The following is a 21,685-nucleotide window of genomic DNA, read 5'->3' on the forward strand; positions in this document are numbered from 1 at the left end:
AAGTCCACGTTCCTTTTAGAACTTGACTACAGATAATAAACATAGGAAATCGTCTCATATTTACAATGTTCGAACACACAACGACTGGGAAGAAACAGTGCCTGTTGACTCGGATATCAGACGATTATCGATAAAGGAACGAGTATCAGACAATAGAGTTCAAAGAACAAATTACTGTCAGGAATCTCCCTGGAAAGGAGAGTCGAAAAGTTTCTGCGAAATGCTTTCTCCTTTTAAAATAAATGGGAGAGGCAGCTCGCCACGATTGAAAGAACAACCTTCATTTATCCCAAAAGCGGGTTTTGCAAACATTACCGAGGATTAATTAACTTTAGGCCTTGTGTGGATGACCACCCGGCTCCTGATATGGGCACTAATACTGCTGCTTACGTAAACTGACAAAACAACAACGTTGCGAAAAGTTTTTTAAAGTTTGTGATTTTCTGTTTGAAATAACAATCGCGAGAAACGCTTGCGGGCATCTCTTTTTGCAAAGCAAACGTGGCAAAATAAAGTTGGACATAAAACAAACGTCTGCCTTTAATTCTTCACCATTTTGCTTCAGGAACTAAAATATAATTAATAAATAATTTGCCCGCAGAGTACATGAAGAGGAATCGTTTTGTATCTTTATGTAACACACATACACGAGATATATATTTTTATAACTCACATATTATGTAAATATCAATATGTGTCTTAGACCTCACAAAACAATGTCGAAAAGTTCAATTCTAGAAGTTGCACGCTTTTACTGATAATGCGGAAAGCGAATGGAAACCGCGCCTCCGAAAGAGACATTAGTGATGTTAATTCGGCGCCCAGCCAAATACTCAAATATTGATTGGCCGGTGTTGTAATATAACTTCTATCTTTTATTTTTGCAATAGTGCCTGAAGGTGCTTTCATGTTCAATCACATGTTTTTAAGAGAAGCGAAACTTTTCAGTTAAGATGACGTATTGTGCTTAACAGACTTCTACGTGTAAGATCCCACTTCCTCATATAATTACTGTGTCGGAGATTTTTTTTCTTTCTTTTTTTTTAAAGCCAATTGGGGTGCATTTTACACAGTAACATTTGCTCCTATTAAAAGATGCCAGATTGGTGTTGACGACTTAAACGAGGGCCAAAGGATCCTAGCTGACGTGCTCAATAATTACCGCCACCATTTAGTGCACCTTCCTTGGCGCTTGAGTGGGTGCCTGAGATCAAGACGAGAGTTCAGCAGGAAAAGAACAAGTGCGATACCAAACTATTAGTCAGAGTGTGCACCGAGCACAGTCTACATTTTATTTGAAGCTACATCATTTCGGAACATAGTAAAATCTTTGGCATGTAGCGGCGATTCATTACCTAGTCTCTCTATCATTTCTGAACAAGTTCAGAAAAAAAAGACGGGGTTCACATAAAATCTCTAGACCAGACTGACAATTGACTAAAACAATTAGCGACAACATTGAGAACGAAATGATAAAATCTCCGTCAAGTAGGGATCGCTAGACATCTCCTTACCTGAAATTAAATATATACAACGCCATAATGTGTTTGGTTATATATAATTTTAAAATGCTTCAATTATACTTCAGTCCATATAGATACACGCAGATCGAATTTAAATAGCACCTGTCACAGTCCTTTATTTCAATTGGATAAAACGGAACAATTTCATTCACTGTCCTCCTTCTCGTCTTGTACTGTCGTGGTGGAATGATTGTAAAGTCCCTGCGCCATGAGATGGAGAGCCAAGCTGTTCTTCAGACCGCTGGCTTTCTTGATCTTGGCCCGCTTGTTCTGGAACCAGATTTTGATCTGGGACTCGTTCAGACTGAGTTCTTGTGCTAAAGTTTGCCGCCGCTGCTCTGTGATGTAACGGTTGGTCTGGAATTCGGCCTTGAGCCTCTGCAGCTGCTCGGCTGTGAACGCTGTCCGCGGCCGCTTGTCCTCTTTCTCACTCTTCTTCTTTTTCAGTTTTCTAGTGCGGGGACCTGTGGAAACCGCGACAGACAGAGAGAGGAGAAAAAAACACAAATGGTCACGCTTTCATATTCCTCCTCCACACTGAAAGCGTTCAAAGCCTTCAGAGGGCCAGGCAGTGAAATAAATGTAACAAAATGCACAGTCGGCCTTTAAATAGGCGGCTAGATTTATAGTTTTAAAATTAACAAAATGGCGCAAAGTGCATGCCCCAGGACTGCGCAATGCTGTCAGAGGGTTTTTCTTGATGTTTGATTCCATATTGCATAGTCTCCTTTTATCTTGCCGGGGCTGTATGTTTCATGTTTATTTCAATAGGTCGTTCCCAGTGTTAAAGTTCATTCATGTTATCAAGATTTACACACTTTTTTTGGTCTGATTAGCTCGTCAGTGGTAACCGGCTGTAAAATGTAATGTAAATCCGGCCATAATATTGCACACCTTCTTCAAAAGGACAACGAAAAGCGATATATTACTGTTCCGCAGAAGCGCAAACAATTGCAGTCAGGAAAGGGACTCCCTCCGCATTCCTTACTTTCAAACCTATGTCTCTGCTAATGGGCAACCTGTCTAAAAGTCTACCCCGCCCCCCAACACTACACGGGTAAAACGCCGCCTTTTTAATGGCAACAACATCCTCAGTGTGAATTGGGACAGGGCATGACATAGAGCGTGAGGTAGTCCAACTTCTAAGATGACATGTGTTTCAATTTTCAATTAACCCATTTGAGTGTTTATTCGGCGGACTAGTTTCTGCTTTCAACTTGACAAAAGTTTCTGCTAAAACGATCATGGAAAATTCAGACTGCGGATTGTCAAACTCAGCACAGAAGGGTATACGCCGAGGTAACGTCCCAGTTTGGTTGATTGTGCAGGAAATAGCACCGGGCCTGTGTAAAATGGGAGACTGTGTTATTCCGTGTGTGCGTGTTTCCATTCAAGTTCCAGATAAACCCCAGATTTCGGGTAAATCTCTGATTTACAGCAAATTTATCTTGGATAATCCTGTCACAGCAACTTGTGTATTACATAACCTTTCGAGAGTAACATGAGACTGATCAACTCAAGTGTGAGTAAGACAGAGGCCATAAAGCAACAAGCACGTCAATATATAAACACCTTATCAAGGACAGCAAGAATCTAACCCTGTCCTGAATATTGTGACTACTTTTAATGGAATAACTGGTCATCAGAACGCCCCTCCTCGTCATTACACTCTGTGTTGGAATAAACTTTTAAAGTTTAAAAAAAAGAGAATCTGCATCAAGTGAGAAACGCGCCCAAACTGTGCTTGGAAATGTTAATAAAACCATTTTACTACTTGATTGAAAAGCTATAAAGTGACGTTTTGCTAAATGTTTAGCCTGACAGCTCAATCAATCAATCAACTCGTCAATCAAGCTGCCTTTTCTTAGTTTGAAGAGCCCAGTGCATGAATAGCTCGATTCGCACGGCGTGGACTGAGACGTTTACAGGATCGCTTTCATTCCAGTCCGAATCTCTCGGCAAAGCTCACCAGAGTCAGCAAGGCAGCCAGGGCCCGGCATACACACACACCGATTCACACACCACCCGCCGAGATCTTCGGTAAACTTGTGCACGCAAGCAGTCACCAAACACTTGCTCAACCGATGCTTTCTGATTCTTCTGCCTCACAGGAGTGTTATTTCTGACTAGCTGTACTATTTATATCCGGAAGTGCGCTCTCAGTGTTACACCGAACATGTGAAATTCGACAGTCTGTTATTTACAGAACCCGTTTTCCTTTGTTTGCGAGAGACCCGAGCAAACTAATATTAGGCCTAAATTAATGAATAAGAATTAATGAACTTAACAGTAATTTTGCATCGGTACAAGAGGCATGAACGAATTAAATGTTCGGCTTTGCTGAAACTGGGTGGACCCTAACGCCACAAGAACAAGTATTAACTTAGGTTATTGCTGACAGAGTACGTTAGGAATACATGGGTAAATATTGTTTTCGCCTGGTTTATTGAATATAGTTAAGATGATAATTTTATATCTATTAAATTGTAATGTAGTTTTAATCGAAGATTATGTACGAGACTGAATTAATTATATCTGCATTATCAAACTATCTGCTCAAACATTTAGACAGCTCGAAGTAATAAGAATCCTGTGTTTTGTAAACAAAAAAAAAGCTTAAGATTTTCTAGATCGCAACAGTTTAGTTTTAGAATGAACACAGTGAAACGGTAGCTGGACTCACAGTCTGGTATACCTTCAATCCCTGGCCTTGAGGCCTGTAATGCTTTGATCAACATCAAGGCCCAAAACTTCCAAGTCTTGCTTCGTGTTGCTGTTTCACCGTGGTGTTTTGCCCAACTGTTTAAACCGTATAACTTCATTACTATTGATCTGAAACAGCTAAAATTTTAATTGTTGACACAATCTTCCCTATTCATCTTACAGCCGACTATCGGCGCCTTTTCGATGCCACATTTCGGTTAGATTAATAAACGAACAAGCGGCACGGAGATATCGCTCGCAGGAAGCAGTTGGCCGGCTTGGAAATAGCTACACGCAGAGCCTTCAGCTTCGAAGGGACTTTTTGTTTTCTCGTTAAAATACAGCAGCCATTCCGCCTTTTATAGATTTACAATTTTATAGCTTTGAACAACAACACAAAAAAAAACGAGTCAATTAGTTGGATTTTTTTGATGTTCACGTGTGCTATTTTCTTGCTTGTGTGAAAAGAACCGTGAAATTTCTTACCAGAAGAGGGTCTGTCTGAATATCTAGTGCAATAAACCCAGGCAGGCCACATGAGATTCGCTGCTGATGCTGATTTGTTTCCATCACTGTTAGATTTGGGTTCAGCATTGGAGCCCACAAGCATGAGCGCCGAGCCAGTGTTTTCTGCATACTTTGCCGGGTTAGTTCCATTGCCTTCGTTCTGCTTTGGTTGGGGCTGTTTGGAGGGCTGCGAGGAGTTGTCAGTACAGTCTAAACTCGGGCTCACACTCGAGGCGCCCAACGGCCTGGTGAGCGGATTGACGTTCTCTCTGCCGGACGTCTGCGCCCGATCCCTGTCCTTCTTGCACCCAAAGTCCGGCCTCAGGATATTATCAATAAAAAAGTTGGTGTTTCTGTGCGGCGGCTGTGCCGCTGGATGGGGCTGTATTTGGGGAGAGTGAAAAGGTGGAGAGAGAGAAACGCTTTCAGCCTCGCTCGATTCTCGACTTTCCACTCGATTGTTTTGATCCTTTTGCTCTTCCATATTTCAGGGGTGGGGGCTGGGGAGGGGGTGGGGGTGGGGGAGGTAGGGGGGGAGGGGGGGAACTGTCAATGTTTCGCCGACTTCCCCACTCGAGAGGCGAGCGTGTTGGAAAGGAGGGAAGCCCCAGCACCTTCACTCGATCACTTTCGACAAGCTTCTCCCAGCTTCACTTTGCAACGACAGTTCTCCTATGTGCTTGGCATGGTGGGTGTCTGGCTGGGGCTTTTTTTTTAAACCTCCACATTACATACTTACTGTGCCATATCGGGCTGGCACTGCATTGATCTTTGTTTGGAGTCGGTGCCGATTCTCTCTCTCGCTCTGACAGTGCGGGCTTTGCAAACTCCTCAATAGCAGCCTCTCTCAGGCACTTTTTTCAGCGAACCGGAAGCACGTGAATAGTAGGCACGTGCGATCCACCAATGGGCGAGCGTAGCGTCAGGCCCCCGGGGTGATCGCCTGGTGACAGCGCTGACGCGGGCCAATGGCAGCCACCGCTTTAGGCAAATAAATAAAAGCCAGATGAAATGGCAATGAGGGGATTCACCGCTGTGTCTGCAGCTCCCAGTGTCTTTTTGCAATAAGCAACCCCGAAAAAGGGCCCACGCGGAAAATGAACACCCAGATTTCAGATTTAGCCAGAGCCCAAACTTTTGTGAAATCCCTCTCGGTTGCAATTTAAAACAAAGTTTATTATGAAACATTTAAAACAAAGCAGGTGGTTTCGCGGGGTTTCAAATAACTGGGATATAGTTAATATATTAACACAACAGAAGCAGAACTCTTTATTGTTAAAACAAACAGTGAGTACAAAATTGCTGCGAATTTCAGCGCGAAGTACTGTCAGCCTGTACATGAATGCTATTAAAATGCACATACTTCAGTGATGCAGCGGCAGTTGTATTTTACATGTGTATATATCAATGTGCATATTTCTGTCGATATAGCTGTGTAACTCCAGGCACAAATAGTTACACTTTACTTTTTATTTATGATGAAACTTTGCATCTTATTTTCATATATCCGCTCTACTCTTTCCATTCGTCTTATTAGTTAAGGCTTCCAGTAGATTATTAATGCGCTGCTAGCAAATGCAGAGAAATTGGGTTTCGTCAAGTTTTGGATGCAGATGAGCTACAAACCCAAAACATGGTGTGCTCCTTCTAAACTGTGCCACTGGATCGTGAGAAACAGATTTAAGATAATGCGTGTTTCATTTAAAAAGAATGACGCTTTGTCTACCGAGCCAAAATGAATAATTTCACACAAGATACCAATGATACAAAGCAATATAGACCCTCTGGTTTTTTTTAAAACATTACATTAGTTTTACCGAGGGAGAATTCTAGAATGAATTAATATTTCCAAAGTTGTAGTTAATTATCTGACAAAGTTCTGCAACTGTTCGCGCAAGAATATAAATATTGGTAGTGGGTACGTTCTCCATTTTTCTAATGGCTTTATATATATATATATATTTATTTTCTTCAGCATAGCTTTCGGCTCTTTAAAAAAAACTGTACAAATCTTCAGTTAAATTTTTCAAAAAGTAAGCAAGACTCAGAGACAATGATCCTTCACAAATACTAAACACACTGCCGTGTTTGTTTTGGATGGACGAAATACCTTCACCTAAACAATGGTCCAATCGTTGTCCCCAGTGTCATTACGACAAGGAGTGTAATCTCAGTGACAGAGAATTGTCAGGCATTTTAAAATGTGTACACATAATTTAGAAAATAATGTTGCCAATGGAAATTTCAGTTTTTGTTCTGGAGCATGTAAGAAATAAACTGCGATTAACGTTACGCGCGTTTTGATTACATTAAGTCTGATATTATTGTGTAAATGATCGTCTGTGAGACCAATTCTAATAAAACAGCAGCTAGCAATTGAAGTGTCCCCTACAAATTTATTCTTGTTATAAGTTATATTTCCGTTCATTAAAAATGCTTGGTGGAAAATTCCAATAATCTTATTTGTTGAAGGGCCAAAAGAAAAATTCGACTAAATCGTTTGTACATTGTTTCTCTGTTAGTTGGTTTCAATGATAAATGAAATATATCATGCTGAAAGTACCCTTCCTTCGTTTGATTAAATCTATCTGGGTTAGTTGCAAAACCCATGAAGTTTAAAGAAATTTTGCAAAAACCCACCATTCTAAGGAAAAAGAACAATTTGAAATTGATGTAACGGCGAAATATTAATTTCTGCCATTCGAAAGTTTCTTTATTATGCAAAGAAAAAAGTTAAAATGCAAAACACCCCCCTGAAACCGCGCACGAATTCTTTGAGAACTGGAAAATAAGGATACTGTTGTTTGGAAGAAAATTAGACATGGTGCTCTTTTAGCAAAAAAAAAGATTCCTTTGGAACCAAAGGTTTATTTATATTTAAGTTAGGAAAATTGAAATCTTTATCCCAAAAGCGAGCCTGGGTACTTAATTAAATTCTAATTACGACACTATCAATATCCCATTTAGCCACGTAGTCATTGTTGGATTCAGTCCTTTTCATGCAGTAAATGGAGTATCGGCGGCTTATCTCGACTGCAGGAGACGCCTTGAGAAGCACTGCAAAAGATAATTTATAGGTTTTAATTACTCTTCATTCCGCCTGATCAGCTTGGCGTTCATCACATGTGAGTGAATAAAATCTGGTCAAAAGCACTGTCAGTATTCCCTGGCAAGACGCTTAATCAAAGTAAGCAGGGCGATATTACACGCTGAGAGATCCTAAACGTAATTTAGAAGCTGCTGATAAAGCTGGTTGAATAATGCTCTAGCCTTTTGAGACACCATTTACAGAAATGACTTTATTGACGGCTTAACGTCGGTAATTCATTTTACCTTTCATGTATTGGAGCTTTGATTTGTTACAGTAATGGGATGATAAATGCACTGGTGGCGTATAGCTTTTATTATTGAATATGGTGCACACACCCATTGCAAATCCTCTATATACATCCTCGAACTGAGGCAATTTATACAGAGTGGCGTCTCAGAGGGAAAACCTCCAGTTTTGTATCATAACATAAAGCCTCAGAGATTTGTCAGGTGATTTACTCTTAAATACGAAAAATATTAAATGCAAAATGATCGCTTCCAAGCCGTCTGTCTGTGTGATAAAGTTGAACATGCTTTGCAATAAAAACTATGGGTTGTGCAAGGCACGCAAATCAAATCACTTGTTAAATCCTAAAATTGTGCTAACGTCTTTATTTTTTCCCCCCCAATTTGATTCCTCACCAGTGTTTCCTTCTTATTAAACAGTCTGTTGTGACACTGCAATATACAACTTCTATGTCCAACATATCTAAAGGTCGTGATCAAATCACTTTCGGTTGCTCCTTGAAGGACGTAAATGAGTTGTTCCCATACAATGGATTTCATCGCTCCTACAGCGAATCGGTGACCAGGGGTTTTGTCTGTAGTGAATGCGAATAGATTTCTTCCACAAATGCACCATTCTAATGAGGAGCTGTAAGGTCAAACTGTACACATTCTATGTCCCGAACGCTAGACATCGGAAATGTGTGGGGCAGCAAGTCATTACCTGCCGATCCTTTCATTGTAGTAATTCAGCACTGATCAAATGATTTAGTACCAATTTGTAAAGGAGCCTTAGAGACCCCGTTAGTTTAAGAAAGTAGAATAACGCGTCCATGCAATCAAATTGCATTGCACCTTCGAGGAAATAGCAACACATTTTTGAAATAATGTTGATATCTTTAAATATCATCGTGCGCTGTGCTGGCATTCTTTGGTAGAACCATCGGTTTGTCGAGGCCAGCAAATTGTTGTCATATTGCAATTATATACTCAAGCTGCACCACTAAATGTGCCACATTTGAAATAGATTAGGGTCACAACAATAAAGTCGCCATTTTTACTTTCCAGCCTGCAAATTTAAAAAAAGAGCCTCTGCGGTCCATAAAGGAGTTTTCTTATAGAGAGTTCGGTAACATTTAAAATGTATTATTATGCTGACTGGTTGATTCCTATCGCTTTAAATTTCAACCTACGGAAAGTGCGTCAAAAAGCCTTTATTAGGACTGGGTATAACTTGAACCTTTGCCACGAGCTGAGGTCCGGGCGCTTTTCAGTGGAAAGTGAAGTGATGTCGCTCTGGACATCCTAGTGTCACGTGTCATGGGTTGTGAATGTGCTGGCTGTGGACCCGGCTCCACAATGTGCAGCTAACAAATCATTTAATGCTTAACTGCACGTCTAGGCACAAAACAGGCCAACCTTAAATCCCGGGAAACCCTCACTTTGTGCATTCAAATATCCAACTTGCCACCCGCACCACGTTTTCAGGGGATAATGCACTCCGGACGGCAAGGGAATAAATAGAAAGACGTTTCAGAGGAAAGGTTATAAAACAATGCAGCGGTTATTAACAGTAGATGGTGATCCCCGCTTGTCCATTTCAAGTTGGGATATCCGCCCCTTGGCGGAGTTAATATGCATAGACGTGAATGCAAAATAAACATGCAGGGGACGGGACAAAACAAATACTATAATTTCACAGAAAACAAAATCGCCAAATAGCGCGATTCGCTTGCATTTGTGTAACCCAGCAGTCATACTGTGGAATGCGGGACGGTCAAAACGTGCCCCGTTAGTGCAATGGTTTTGTTTTGATGATGCATTATTATTATACTGATCACAGGCCACATGTTTGCTGATCTGCCGCAATCAACTGGAGAAATACATCAGTGATTTAGAACTAGTTTTGTTTTGATTAACACTTTTCCTGAACACCAAGTCGAGCCGCCCGCAGTGACTCGGGGAGATAAGTTCTGATGTTGGCCGTTTCGAATGTGCTCCACGCACTTTGCATTGAGATAGTTTATATTGAGAATGCTTAACCAAAAATTACGACCGAGTCCACAGGATAAAGCGAGCGGAATGAAAGACAAATGGGCGGAAGGGGAGAATCACCATAATATTCACAGCCTATGGTATTTTAAACTGCCATCGCGTTTAACAAATGACCCCCTTTTCGTTTAAATTCCTCGGCCAGCAAACCTTCAAACTTTGGTAAATTGCTAAATGCGCTACTTCTAAGAAACAAAAAAAAAACCCAGAAGTCCTTCGTTGATGAATGAAGAAAGCCTGTGTCGGTGCAGACTTTTTTCATGATGTAATTCTGCTGCGGCCCAGTGGTAGCTCAGGGAATTAATCATCCCAGTTATTGGTACATGAAGAACATTTCGCAAATAGCTGCAGGCCAACGCTCTCGCTTTCTTTTTTATAAAACAAACAATTGTCAAAGTGTTGGAGGCCTATTTGTAAGAATTCACTGAAATCGGGTCGTGCTTCAAAGGTGGTTGCAGTAACCGAGTGAAAAGTCAGACTTGGAGGGAGGCATAGGGAAATGAAATAGACAGTGATTCAGTTTCAATTTGTCTTGTCGGATAATTTACAATCGGAAAGCATTTTCCTCAATCGCTTAAAGCTTTGATGCTTTAATAACAGGGCTTTTTTGTTTTATCAACACACACCCTTTCCTGTGTTTTAAGCGAGGCGCGCGGAATTCCAACCGCACGTTTAGAAAAAATGAAATTCTTCACCGTATCTGTCCGCCCGGGGCATCTTGTGACAATGCATTTTCAGTTAAAGACAAGGCAGATTTATGTGAACAGAACAGAAATCTTAAGGGGGATCTCCGAATTGTTTCTGAATTTGCAAATGCAGCATAAGTTATTGCAGTTGCAATTCTTCAGAAGAACGCCGACGATTATAACCTAGTGAATGCATTAAATTACGATTTCGTTAGACCGTGTGCATCGCTCGTTTTGGCTGTCATAGACGCGGCGTAAAGCTACTCTGACAAATGTCAAATTTATCTAGTGCTGCACGAGCTTCTACAATTCCTTATTCGACTGTGTTCCAGGATGTAACCGAACAAAAGTGTATGTTTTGATCCAGATGAACTAAGTTTAGCCGCTTTATCACACCTACTCGTGCAGAATGAAGACCGGAAGCGCCACCTAGCGCAATTGATTTGGTCTGCGTTAGTCCAATCCATTCAAATAATTTGATATGATTATTTGACAGAAGTTTAACGGACATATAATATGTAACTACAATTCAAGCAAAGTGGGGTAATGATCCCGTCACATTGCTTGCACTGTTGCATTATTTGTGCGTGAGCAGAATCCACATTACTGGGTACAGTATTGTGGTCATAATGTCGCTTTCGTGCTGTTTTCTATTTGAAATCTGGATATGTCCGGCCCAGAATCGAGCTACAAACTTAATTTATTTTTGCAATAATTCAATTATTCAGACAAAAACAAAATACGATAAGGTTTTGATTAAATCAAATCACTCTGTTGGCGCTCTTGGAGTTAAATAGTTCGCAAGTTTTTTGGTTTGGACCAATACAAAATTGAAGTAAATTTAAAATTGACTTTGAAGTAAAGAACTGCGAATGTTTAATTGACGCGAATATTTATTGTTTTTGCTGCAGGAGCTGAACGTTACTCTTGTCAGAAGAAGTTCCACTGTGGCAACTGTGCCCTCGTTGCACATTGAGCACTTTGCAAACAGCTCTGAAGCCCCTGTAAACATCCCCACGTGGCAGTAATAAGACAGTAATGCGAATAATAAGTTGCAAACATGTACAATTTTTCTTCAATTAAATTCGTCCACAATTAGAATAATATAAATTTCATGGCAGGGTTGCTGAACAGTTTTTTTTAATGCAGTTCATGATCAAATTGTATCGGATTAATGTTAACCAACGCCTTTCGCTCTTTCCTGTAAACAGCAACTTCAGAAATAAGACAGTTGCTTTTTCACTCACCCAAAATGTTCACTATCAGCCCCTTCAAATTGGTGATGTGGTGGATTCGTTTTACCAAGTGAGTATAATAGTAAACGGATATGTTTTCCCCCATTAAAGCAAACTTGCGAATTAAATGAATGACCAACATCTGTCGCGAAAGCAAAACATGTTTACCAGCTCCTTTTTTTAAATTGGGAAATAATTTGCGATCAAATATTTGAAACACCTTCTCATATGCATTTCAACGTTTAGAGAAACACGAAACCTTAGGTGATAACGATAGTGAACATGTCTAATCCATAATAATATGCATTAATTAGCAATTGATCCTGGATAGGCCATGATATTATGTAATGCTAGAACTAAACACTAAGGGGGCGTGCATTTTCCCCCTCAGCAATGTGCTTGGTGATTAGATACCCAACTGCCAGTGACCAAAGTGATCAATATTCACAGGAGAACTTTCTTTTCTGACATTCATAATTTTCAATATGTTCGAACTACACTCCAAGGAATGAACAGAAGACGATTCGCTTCTCAAAGATGGAAGTGTGTTAATGCAATAATTTCCCCAAGAATAGAAAGCAAAGTCAAGTATATGGGTGCATCAATAATTTGAATATATCCGACTATCTACACGGTTGCATTATTTTAATGCCGATTCTTAATATGCATTCGACCCTAATTATGTTTTATTTTACATATGAGTTATTATCCTTGGCAGTTATTTTAAACAGCAGAGCTGAGTAACTGATTCTAGGTGGAAACACTCAAGAGGTCAGGACTATATTTAAACTCGAGCCTCACACCGAGATCTGTCGAAACACGACCTTTGAGAGTCAGTTCGATCTAATGTTTGATATGTTCAGCAGACCCGTTCTCATATTTTCTTTTCCCCAAGAGCTATCTTATTATTACCACATGATGTCAGCTTCACAGTTTACAGAGGCGCGCGTTTGCGTCTGGGTAGCTTTCTGCAGCTTTACAATTTCATCTGAAGTCAGAGCACATTTGGATTATTTTATTTTCAACATCATTAAAATGCACAATAAATGTCTGCCCGTCCAACGGTAATAACACATCAACCGACTAACTGCACATAGAGAGTGATCCGTATCTGGATTGAATTCCTAGTGTCTGGGAACGAGGATTACAGGAAATGGGGGAAGATTGAAAGGGGTTTCCTCTGTATGATTCTGATGAATTAGTTCATTCCTCGCTGCCTAGTCTGCCATGATCAGCTGGTTCTGGAACAGAATGGCCCGCAATGGGCCGTTTCGTTTCACTGTAACTATTTGAAGCAATTGACTGAAATCGTCATTTCTGGACATTCTGAATAACGCCGATGCCACTGACTGTTAAACTGAACATTTCGGCTCACCGTTGGCAATCGGGTTGAGAATACACTGTGCAGGTTTAGGGCGCAGTATTAAACGCCTAGTGAATGCTTAGCAGTTTCGAGTGAGATACTTTCGGAGCAACATTTGAGTATAAAGGTCCACCCTTTTTCATTCACTAATTTGATGAGTACGGTGATCGAGCTGACAGTAAAGGTGCGGAAATTCTCTACTTCATTTGACCTGAAGGTCTTTACCCAGACGCTGTAACTATCTTAACAGAGTCAATGGTTATTTTTTGTGAAAACGATGGAGGGTAAAATAACTTAGATTTGACTTGATTTGATTAATTATTGTCACATGTATTGGTATACAGTGAAATGTAGTGTTTCTTGCATGCTGTACAAACAATGCGTACCGTACATAGGGAAGGAAGGAGAGACTGCAGAATATAATGTTACAGTTATAGCACGGTGTAGAGAAAAGATCAACTTAATACAAGGTAGGTCCATTCAAAAGTCTGATGGCAGTAGGGAAGAAGCTGTTCTTCCCTGCCTGAAGATTCCCGCCTTTCGGAAAACAATGCGGAATCCGCATATCAAATGTAAAAAAGGGCTTAATTTCATATAGTTACAGATTGAAGATGGGCAGGAGATCAATGGTCACTGAAATCGCTGGGACTTGCTTGAAGCGGTTGCACAGCTGTCAAGTTGTTTCTAGGCGGCTTTTACAGCCAACCGGGGACACACTAAAGAGTCTACACTCCTGTTGTTGAATCATTTCATAAATATATGCTGAATCGTTCCACGTGGACGTGAATTAGGAGTAACCAGCGTTCTGATTTATTATAAATATAATGGGACTGACGACTCCCGGGTGTCAAGTCTTTATGAATACACAACCGCCCTCTCGCACTGCGAACCGACACTACATCGTTTTGATGTAAAAACATTATTTACCAGTTAAGTTCCCCCCCCCCCCCCCCCCCCCCACTCCTTCAACCTGGGTTATTATAGCCTTACTTCCGTACGCCACTTTTCAAAGCCTATAACTGAGTCTGCAATCGTACTTGCATTCTGTCTCCGGCATCCCTCTGTAATTTCCGTCAACAGTCTCTTTCTTAATATCGAGCACATTTTAAGACCCCCCTTTGGCCTCTATCGTGGTCAAATTCCTCTTTCAGAAAAATATGGAATAGTTTATGCAAATTGAAAACATAATTAAGGAGCATGAATGAAATTAGAGGAATCTGCGACTCCAACAGGTGTAATTTCTGGCAATGCAATTTAGTCCCGCCTTAGCTCAGTTTGAGGCAGAAGAGGTTGGCTGGAACCCACCCTAGAATCTTGAGGCATTGCAATTCCGAAGGAGTGCAGAAGAAGGCCGTTCGGCCCATCGAGTCTGCATCGCCCCTCTGAAAGAACACCTAACCAGGTCCCCACTCTTCCATCCCCCTAACCCCACCTAACCCGTACATTTTTGGACACTAAGGGGCAATTGAGCATGACCAATCCACCTAACCCGCACACCTTTAGATTTAAAAGTGAAATCCTGCCTGCCCTGTCAGATGAATCGTTCTGTGGTAAAATCTGAAACAAAAAACAGAAAAGGTGCCCTGGTCAAAATGTATTCTTCAGCCAAAAGCGCTGGTACATTCGTTTCCATTGCTGCCCGTGATACCTGGCTGCACACAAGTTGGCATCTGCAGCTCTGTCTGCATTAGAACACCAACTCGACTTCAAAAGTCCTCAAAGGCCTATTCATTGTTCTGGGAGGTATTGAGATCACGGAAGTTGCTGTAGAAATATAAGTTTCTTGCTAGTGGCAGTGGAAGCTAATCAGTTCATACCTGCAACATTTTCCTCTAATGAGGAACAATGAGCCAGTAGAAATGCTGAAAAGTTCATGAATCTAGTTTCATGGGAATGACCTAATGACATGTGAGAAGATCCTGATTTAATGGCAGGGTACTGGGAATGCTGGCAATTTCTGAAAGAATCATATTTTTTGTGTATAGAGTGCAACCCCAAAATCCATGGGCACTGTCAAAATGGACGGTATATTTCTGAGAGAATGGTACAATCTTGCCAAAAAAGGGCAAAGTGTCATTTCCAGTGAGAAAAATGCTGTGAAACGTGGATGGGATTTCTCACACAATTTTGAGTCTCTAAAAGAAAAGTTTCTTTCTCCACTGCGTCTTGGCAGCCTCCCACTGATTTGCTTGCCCCAGGGAAACTTAATCACTACAATCACCGAGGGGCTCAATTTAAATGCTTCCCCAGCACATTTTTCCTTTCCATTTCCCATCCCCATACTCCCAATCCTTGCATTAGGTGACAAGGCTATTGAATGGATGGATGGTCCCTGTGTCTGCATCCTCACAGGGCACCTAATAATAATATAATATAATAATAATCTTTATTAGTGTCACAAGTAGGCTTACATTAACACTGCAATGATGTTACCGTGAAAATTCCCGAGTCGCCACACTCCGACGCCTGTTCGGGTGCACAAAAGGAGAACTCAGAATGTTCACTTAACCGCACATCTTTCGGAACTTGTGGGAGAAAACTGGAGCATCGGGACGAAATCCATGTAGACACGGGGAGAACGTGTAGACTCCACACAGACAGTGACAGGAATTGAAGTAACAGTGTTAATCACTGTGCTACCGTGCTACCCTCAAAGATGCCCTCCATCATGACCTGTAACGGGGTGAGTGATGATAGACTTCACCATGGAGAAATGCAATGGGGTTTACATCAGTGTATCCTGTATGAACATTGGGATTTAATGCTTGGGACTCCAGTAAGTGGCAGGGAATGTTAGCTCTGCATATTTCATTGGCACAATTGACCTGTCAATGAAGGGTGAAATTGCATATATAGCTAATGAATGTGGGTGGCACGGTAACACAATGGTTCGCACTGTTGCTTCACAGCACCAGGGTCCCAGGTTCGATTCCCGGCATGGGTCACTGCCTGTGCAGAGCCTGCACTTTCTCCTTGTGTCTGTGTGGGTTTCCTCCGGCTGCTACTTGTGACAATAAAGATTATTATTATGAATGCCTCTTGAGACAGCTGAGGCTCAGCTGATTAAAGGGAAGCCTGCAATTAGCTTGAAAAGCACAAATCTAGATGGTACCCTCGACCTCCCATTTCGCAGCCCTACACACTTATTCCTGGGAGTCAAACGTCCCAGACATGTGAAATTGATATTCAGTAAAGCTTAAACCTTTGGTCCTCAGAATTCCGCCTGAATGTTGGATTCTACTCAGTTCAATTGTGCTTTCCCAAGTGAGAGGGTCTTCATTCCTCATGAGGCAGTGATGTAACCCATTCCTGAGGACTTCACTCGGTCCTTGCAGTCTTGCTTCTAATGGAACCCCACCTAGGAATTTCACAGTCGCCCCCTGTGCTGACCCTCAGTATTCACTTCCCCCCACCTGCTTTCCAGCTCACACTAATGACAGGCACTCTCTCAGTGGTGATTTGGCCACAAGTCCAGCAAGGAGGACAAAGGAAGTTATGCCTGCATTCCTGACTCCAGACCCCCTTAAAGCAAGGAGATCCCTGAAGCAAACTTTAAAAAATTAATTTTACGGGATGTGGGCATCACTGGTTAGGCCAGCATTTATCGCCCACCCCTAGTTTTTCTTTTATAAATTTAGAGTACCCAATTCATTTTTTCTAATTAAGGGGCAATTTAGCATGGCCAATTCACCTACCCTGCACATTTTTAGGTTGTGGGGGCGAAACCCATGCAAACACGGGGAGAAAGTGCAAACTCCACACGGACAGTGACCCAGAGCTGGGATCGAACCTGGGACCTCGGCGGCGTGAGGCAGCAATGCTAACCACTGTGCCACCGTGCTGCCCTGACCATCCTTAGTTGCCCTTCAGAAGGTGGTGGTGAGTTGCCTTCTTGAACTGCTGCAGTTCGTGAGTGGTGTTAGAACATTAGAACATTACAGCGCAGTACAGGCCCTTCGGCCCTCGATGTTGCGCCGACCTGTGAAACCAATCTAAAGCCCATCTACACTATTCCATTATCATCCATATGTTTATCCAACGACCATTTGAATGCCCTTAATGTTGGCGAGTCCACTACTGTTGCAGGCAGGGCATTCCACGCCCTTGCTACTCGCTGAGTAAAGAATCTACCTCTGACATCCGTCCTATATCTATCCCCCCTCAATTTAAAGCTATGTCCCCTCGTGCTAGACATCACCATCCGAGGGAAAAGGCTCTCACTGTCCACCTTATCTAATCCTCTGATCATCTTGTATGCCTCTATTAAGTCATCTCTTAACCTTCTTCTCTTCAACAAAAACAGCCTCAAGTCCCTCAGCCTTTCCTCATAAGATCTTGTCCAGAAGATGGCGCCGGAGCGAGGCGACTCTCTGCGAGCTCTCCCCAACAGATCCACTTTTTACTTAACTTATACTTGTTCTAATCTTTTAAAATTTAATTCTAAGTCTAACATTATTACTAACCTCTCTCTTTCCCTATTATGTATTTTCTTTTATTCCCTTTTCTTCCCATGTACTTAATGATCTGTTGAGCTGCTCGCAGAAAAATACTTTCTACTGTACCTCAGTACACGTGACAATAAACAAATTCAATCCAATCCAATCCAATCCAATCCCTCCATACTAGGCAATATCCTGGTAAATCTCCTCTGCACCCTTTCCAATGCTTCCACATCCTTCCTATAATGCAGGGACCACAACTGCACGCAATACTCCAAATGCGGCCGCACCAGAGTTTTATACAGCTGCAACATGACCTCATGGCTCCGAAACTCAATCCCTCTACCAATAAAAGCTAACACATCGTACGCCTTCTTAACAACCCTATCAACCTGGGTGGCAACTTTCAGGGATCTATGTACATGGACACCGAGATCTCTATGCTCATCCACACTACCAAGTATCTTACAATTAGCCCAGTACTCTGTATTCCTGTTCCTCCTTCGAAAATGAATTACCTCACACTTTTCTGCATTAAACTCCATTTGCCACTTCTCAGCCCAGCTCTGCAGCTTATCTATGTCCCTCTGTAACCTGCAACATCCTTCTGCACTGTCCACAAGTCCACCGACTTTAGTGTCATCGTAAATTTACTCACCCACCCTTCTACGCCCTCCTCTAGGTCATTTATAAAAATGACAAACAGCAGTGGCCCCAAAACAGATCCTTGTGGTACACCACTAGTAACTGAACTCCAGGCTGAACATTTCCCATCAACCACCACCCTCTGTCTTCTTACAGCTAGCCAATTTCTGATCCAAACCACTAAATCACCCTCAATCCCATGCCACTGTATTTTCTGCAATAGTCTACCGTGGGGAACCTTATCTAACGCTTTACTGAAATCCATATACACCACATCAACTGCTTTACCCTCGTCCACCTATTTGGTCACCTTCTCAAAGAACTCAATAAGGTTTGTGAGGCACCACCTACCCTTCACAAAACCGTGTTGACTATCCCTAATCAAATTATTCCTTTCTAAATGATTATAAATCCTATCTCTTAAAATCCTTTCCAAGACTTTGCCCACAACAGAAGTAAGGCTCACTGGTCTATAGTTACCAGGGTTGTCTCGACTCCCCTTCTTGAACAAGGGGACAACATTTGCTATCCTCCAGTCTTCTGGCACTATTCCTGTAGACAATGACAACATAAAGATCAAAGCCAAAGGCTCAGCAATCTCCTCCCTAGCTTCCCAGAGAATCCTAGGATAAATCCCATCTGGCCCAGGGGGCTTATCTATTTTCACACTTTCCAGAATTGCTAACACCTCCTACTTATTAACCTCAATCCCGTCTAGTCGAGTAACCTGTATCTCCGTATTCTCCTCGACAACATTGCCTTTTTCCTGTGTGAATACTGATGAAAAATATTCATTTAGCGCCTCTCCTACCTCCTCGGACTCCACGCACAACTTCCCATTACTGTCCTTGACTGGCCCTACTCTTACCCTAGTCATTCTTTTATTCCTGACATACCTATAGAAAGCTTCAGGGTTTTCCTTGATCCTACCTGCCAAAGACTTCTCATGTCCCCTCCTGGCTCTTCTTAGCTCTCTCTTTAGGTCCTTCCTGGCTGACTTGTAACTCTCAAGCGCCCTAACTGAACCTTCACTTCTTACCTTTACATAAGCCTCCTTCTTCCCCTTTCAAGTGATTCAACTACTTTAGTAAACCACGGTTCCCTCACTCGACCACTTCCTCCCTGCCTGACAGGTACATACTTATCAAGGACACGCAGTAGCTGTTCCTTGAACAAGCTCCACATTTCAATTATGCCCATCCCCTGCAGTTTCCGTCCCTATCCTATGCATCCTAAGTCTTGCCTAATCGCTGGAAGCACGGTGGCGCATTGGGTTAGCCCGGCTGCCTCATGGCGCCGAGGTCCCAGCTTCGGTCCCGGCTCTGGATCACTGTCTGTGTGGAGTTTGTACATTCTCCCCGTGTTTGCGTGGGTTTCGCCCCCACAATCCAAAAGGCATGCAGGTTAGGTGAATTGGACACACTAAAATTGCCCCTTAATTGGAAAAAATAAATTGGGTATTCTAAATTTTTTTAAAAAGTTTTTTTTAAAAAGTCTTGCCTAATCGCATCATAATTGCCTTTCCCCCAGCTATAACTCTTGCCCTGCGGTATATACCTATCCCTTTCCATCGCGAAAGTAAACATAACCGAATTGTGGTCACTATCACCAAAGTGCTCTTCCACAACCAAATCTAACACCTGTCCTGGTTCATTACCCAGTACCAAATCCAATGTGGCCTCGCCTCTCGTTGGCCTATCTACATATTGTGTCAGGAAACCCTCCTGCACACATTGGACAAAAACTGACCCATCTAAAGTACTCGAACTATAGTGTTTCCAGTCAATATTTGGAAAGTTAAAGTCCCCCATAACAACTACCTATCCAGAATCATCTTTGCAATCCTCTCCTCTACATCTCTGGAACTTTTCGGAGGCCTATAGAAAACTCCCAACAGGGTGACCTCTCCTTTCCTGTTTCTAACCTCAGCCCATACTACCTCAGTAGACGTCCTTTCTGCCACCGTAATACTGTCCTTGACTAACAATACCACACCTCCCCCTCTTTTGTGCTATGTTCTATCAAATGGTCATTGGATAGAGATATGGACGATAAGGGAATAGTGTAGATGGGCTTTAGAGCGGTTTCACAGGTCGGCGCAACATCGAGGGCCGAATGGCCTGTACTGCGCTGTAATGTTCTATGTTCTATGTTTACCACCTTCCCTGAGCTTACTGAAACATCTAAACCCCGGAACCTGCAACAACCATTCCTGTCCCTGCTCTATCCATGTCTCCGAAATTGCCACAACATCGAAGTCCCAGGCACCAACCCATGCTGCAAGTTCACCCGCCTTATTCCGGATGCTCCTGGCATTCAAGTAGACATACTTCAAACCACCTTCCTGCCTGCCAATACACTCATGCAACCTTGAAACCTTACTCATGACTACTCTCAACCTCCTGTACACTGGAGCTACAATTCAGGTTCCCATCCCTCTGCTGAATTAGTTTAAACCCTCCAGAAGAGCATTAGCAAATTTCCCCCCCAGGATATTGGTACCCCTCCGGTTCAGGTGTAGCCCATCCCGTTTGTAGAGGTCCCACCTTCCCCAGAATGAGCCCCAATTATCCAGGAATCTGAATCCTTCCCTCCTGCACCATCCCTGTAGCCACGTGTTCCACTGTTCTCTCTCCCTATTCCTCGTCTCGCTAGCACGTGGCACGGGTAACAACCCAGAGATAATAACTCTGTTTGTTCTAGCTCTAAGATTCCACCCTAGCTCACTGAATACCTGCCTTACATCCCCATCCCCTTTCCTACCTATATCGTTGGTGCCTATGTGGACCACGACTGGGTTGCTCCGCCTCCTCCTTAAGGATCCCGAAAACACGACCCGAGACATCACGGACCCTGGCACCTGGGAGGCAACACACCAACCGCGAGTCTCTCTCGTTCCCACAGAATCTCCTATCTGTCCCCCTAACTGTGGAGTCCCCAATGACTCCAATGTTAGGGAGGGAGTTCCAGAACGTTGCCCCTGCAACAGTGAAGGAGAGAAGGAACGGTGATATATTTCCATGAATAGAAGATAAGGCCTCCTGTGACCACTCCCCCTGAGATTGAGTGACTGAACCCCTGCCCCGCCCGAGTTAAAGTTATCTGTGTCCCCCGTGTCTTCTCTGGTGCACCTTGAGCAGCGGAGAGCCTGGCAAACCATGGCTGCCTGAGAGCTTACCTCTGATTTCTGCCTCGGATGTGAGGCCGCCTGATTCAC

At 42.5% G+C, this 21,685-nt stretch overlaps 1 protein-coding gene across 1 annotated transcript; it reads right to left on the reverse strand.

The window, feature by feature from the left end:
* Positions 1–1,255: 1,255 nt before the first annotated feature.
* On the reverse strand, positions 1,256–5,583 carry LOC140388616 (homeobox protein engrailed-1-B-like). Its single transcript, XM_072473063.1, has 2 exons — positions 4,713–5,583; positions 1,256–1,987 (listed from the first exon to the last, which is right to left on the reverse strand). The coding sequence occupies exons 1-2, from the start codon at positions 5,215–5,217 to the stop codon at positions 1,668–1,670; spliced, it is 825 nt and encodes a 274-aa protein (XP_072329164.1). The 5' UTR covers positions 5,218–5,583; the 3' UTR covers positions 1,256–1,667.
* Between the last annotated feature and the right edge of the window lie 16,102 nt (positions 5,584–21,685).

The sequence above is a fragment of the Scyliorhinus torazame genome, chromosome 2, assembly GCF_047496885.1.
Source record: "Scyliorhinus torazame isolate Kashiwa2021f chromosome 2, sScyTor2.1, whole genome shotgun sequence".
Classification (NCBI taxonomy): Eukaryota; Metazoa; Chordata; class Chondrichthyes; order Carcharhiniformes; family Scyliorhinidae; genus Scyliorhinus; species Scyliorhinus torazame.

What these genes read in the sequence shown, in the direction of transcription:
- LOC140388616 (XM_072473063.1), bottom strand. Translation starts at nt 5,217, where the DNA reads ATGGAAGAGCAAAAGGATCAAAACAATCGAGTGGAAAGTCGAGAATCG. An exon ending in TTCAGACAGACCCTCTTCTG is followed by an intron (nt 1,988 to 4,712) that starts GTAAGAAATTTC and finishes CGGTTTCCACAG; the next exon opens with GTCCCCGCACTAGAAAACTG.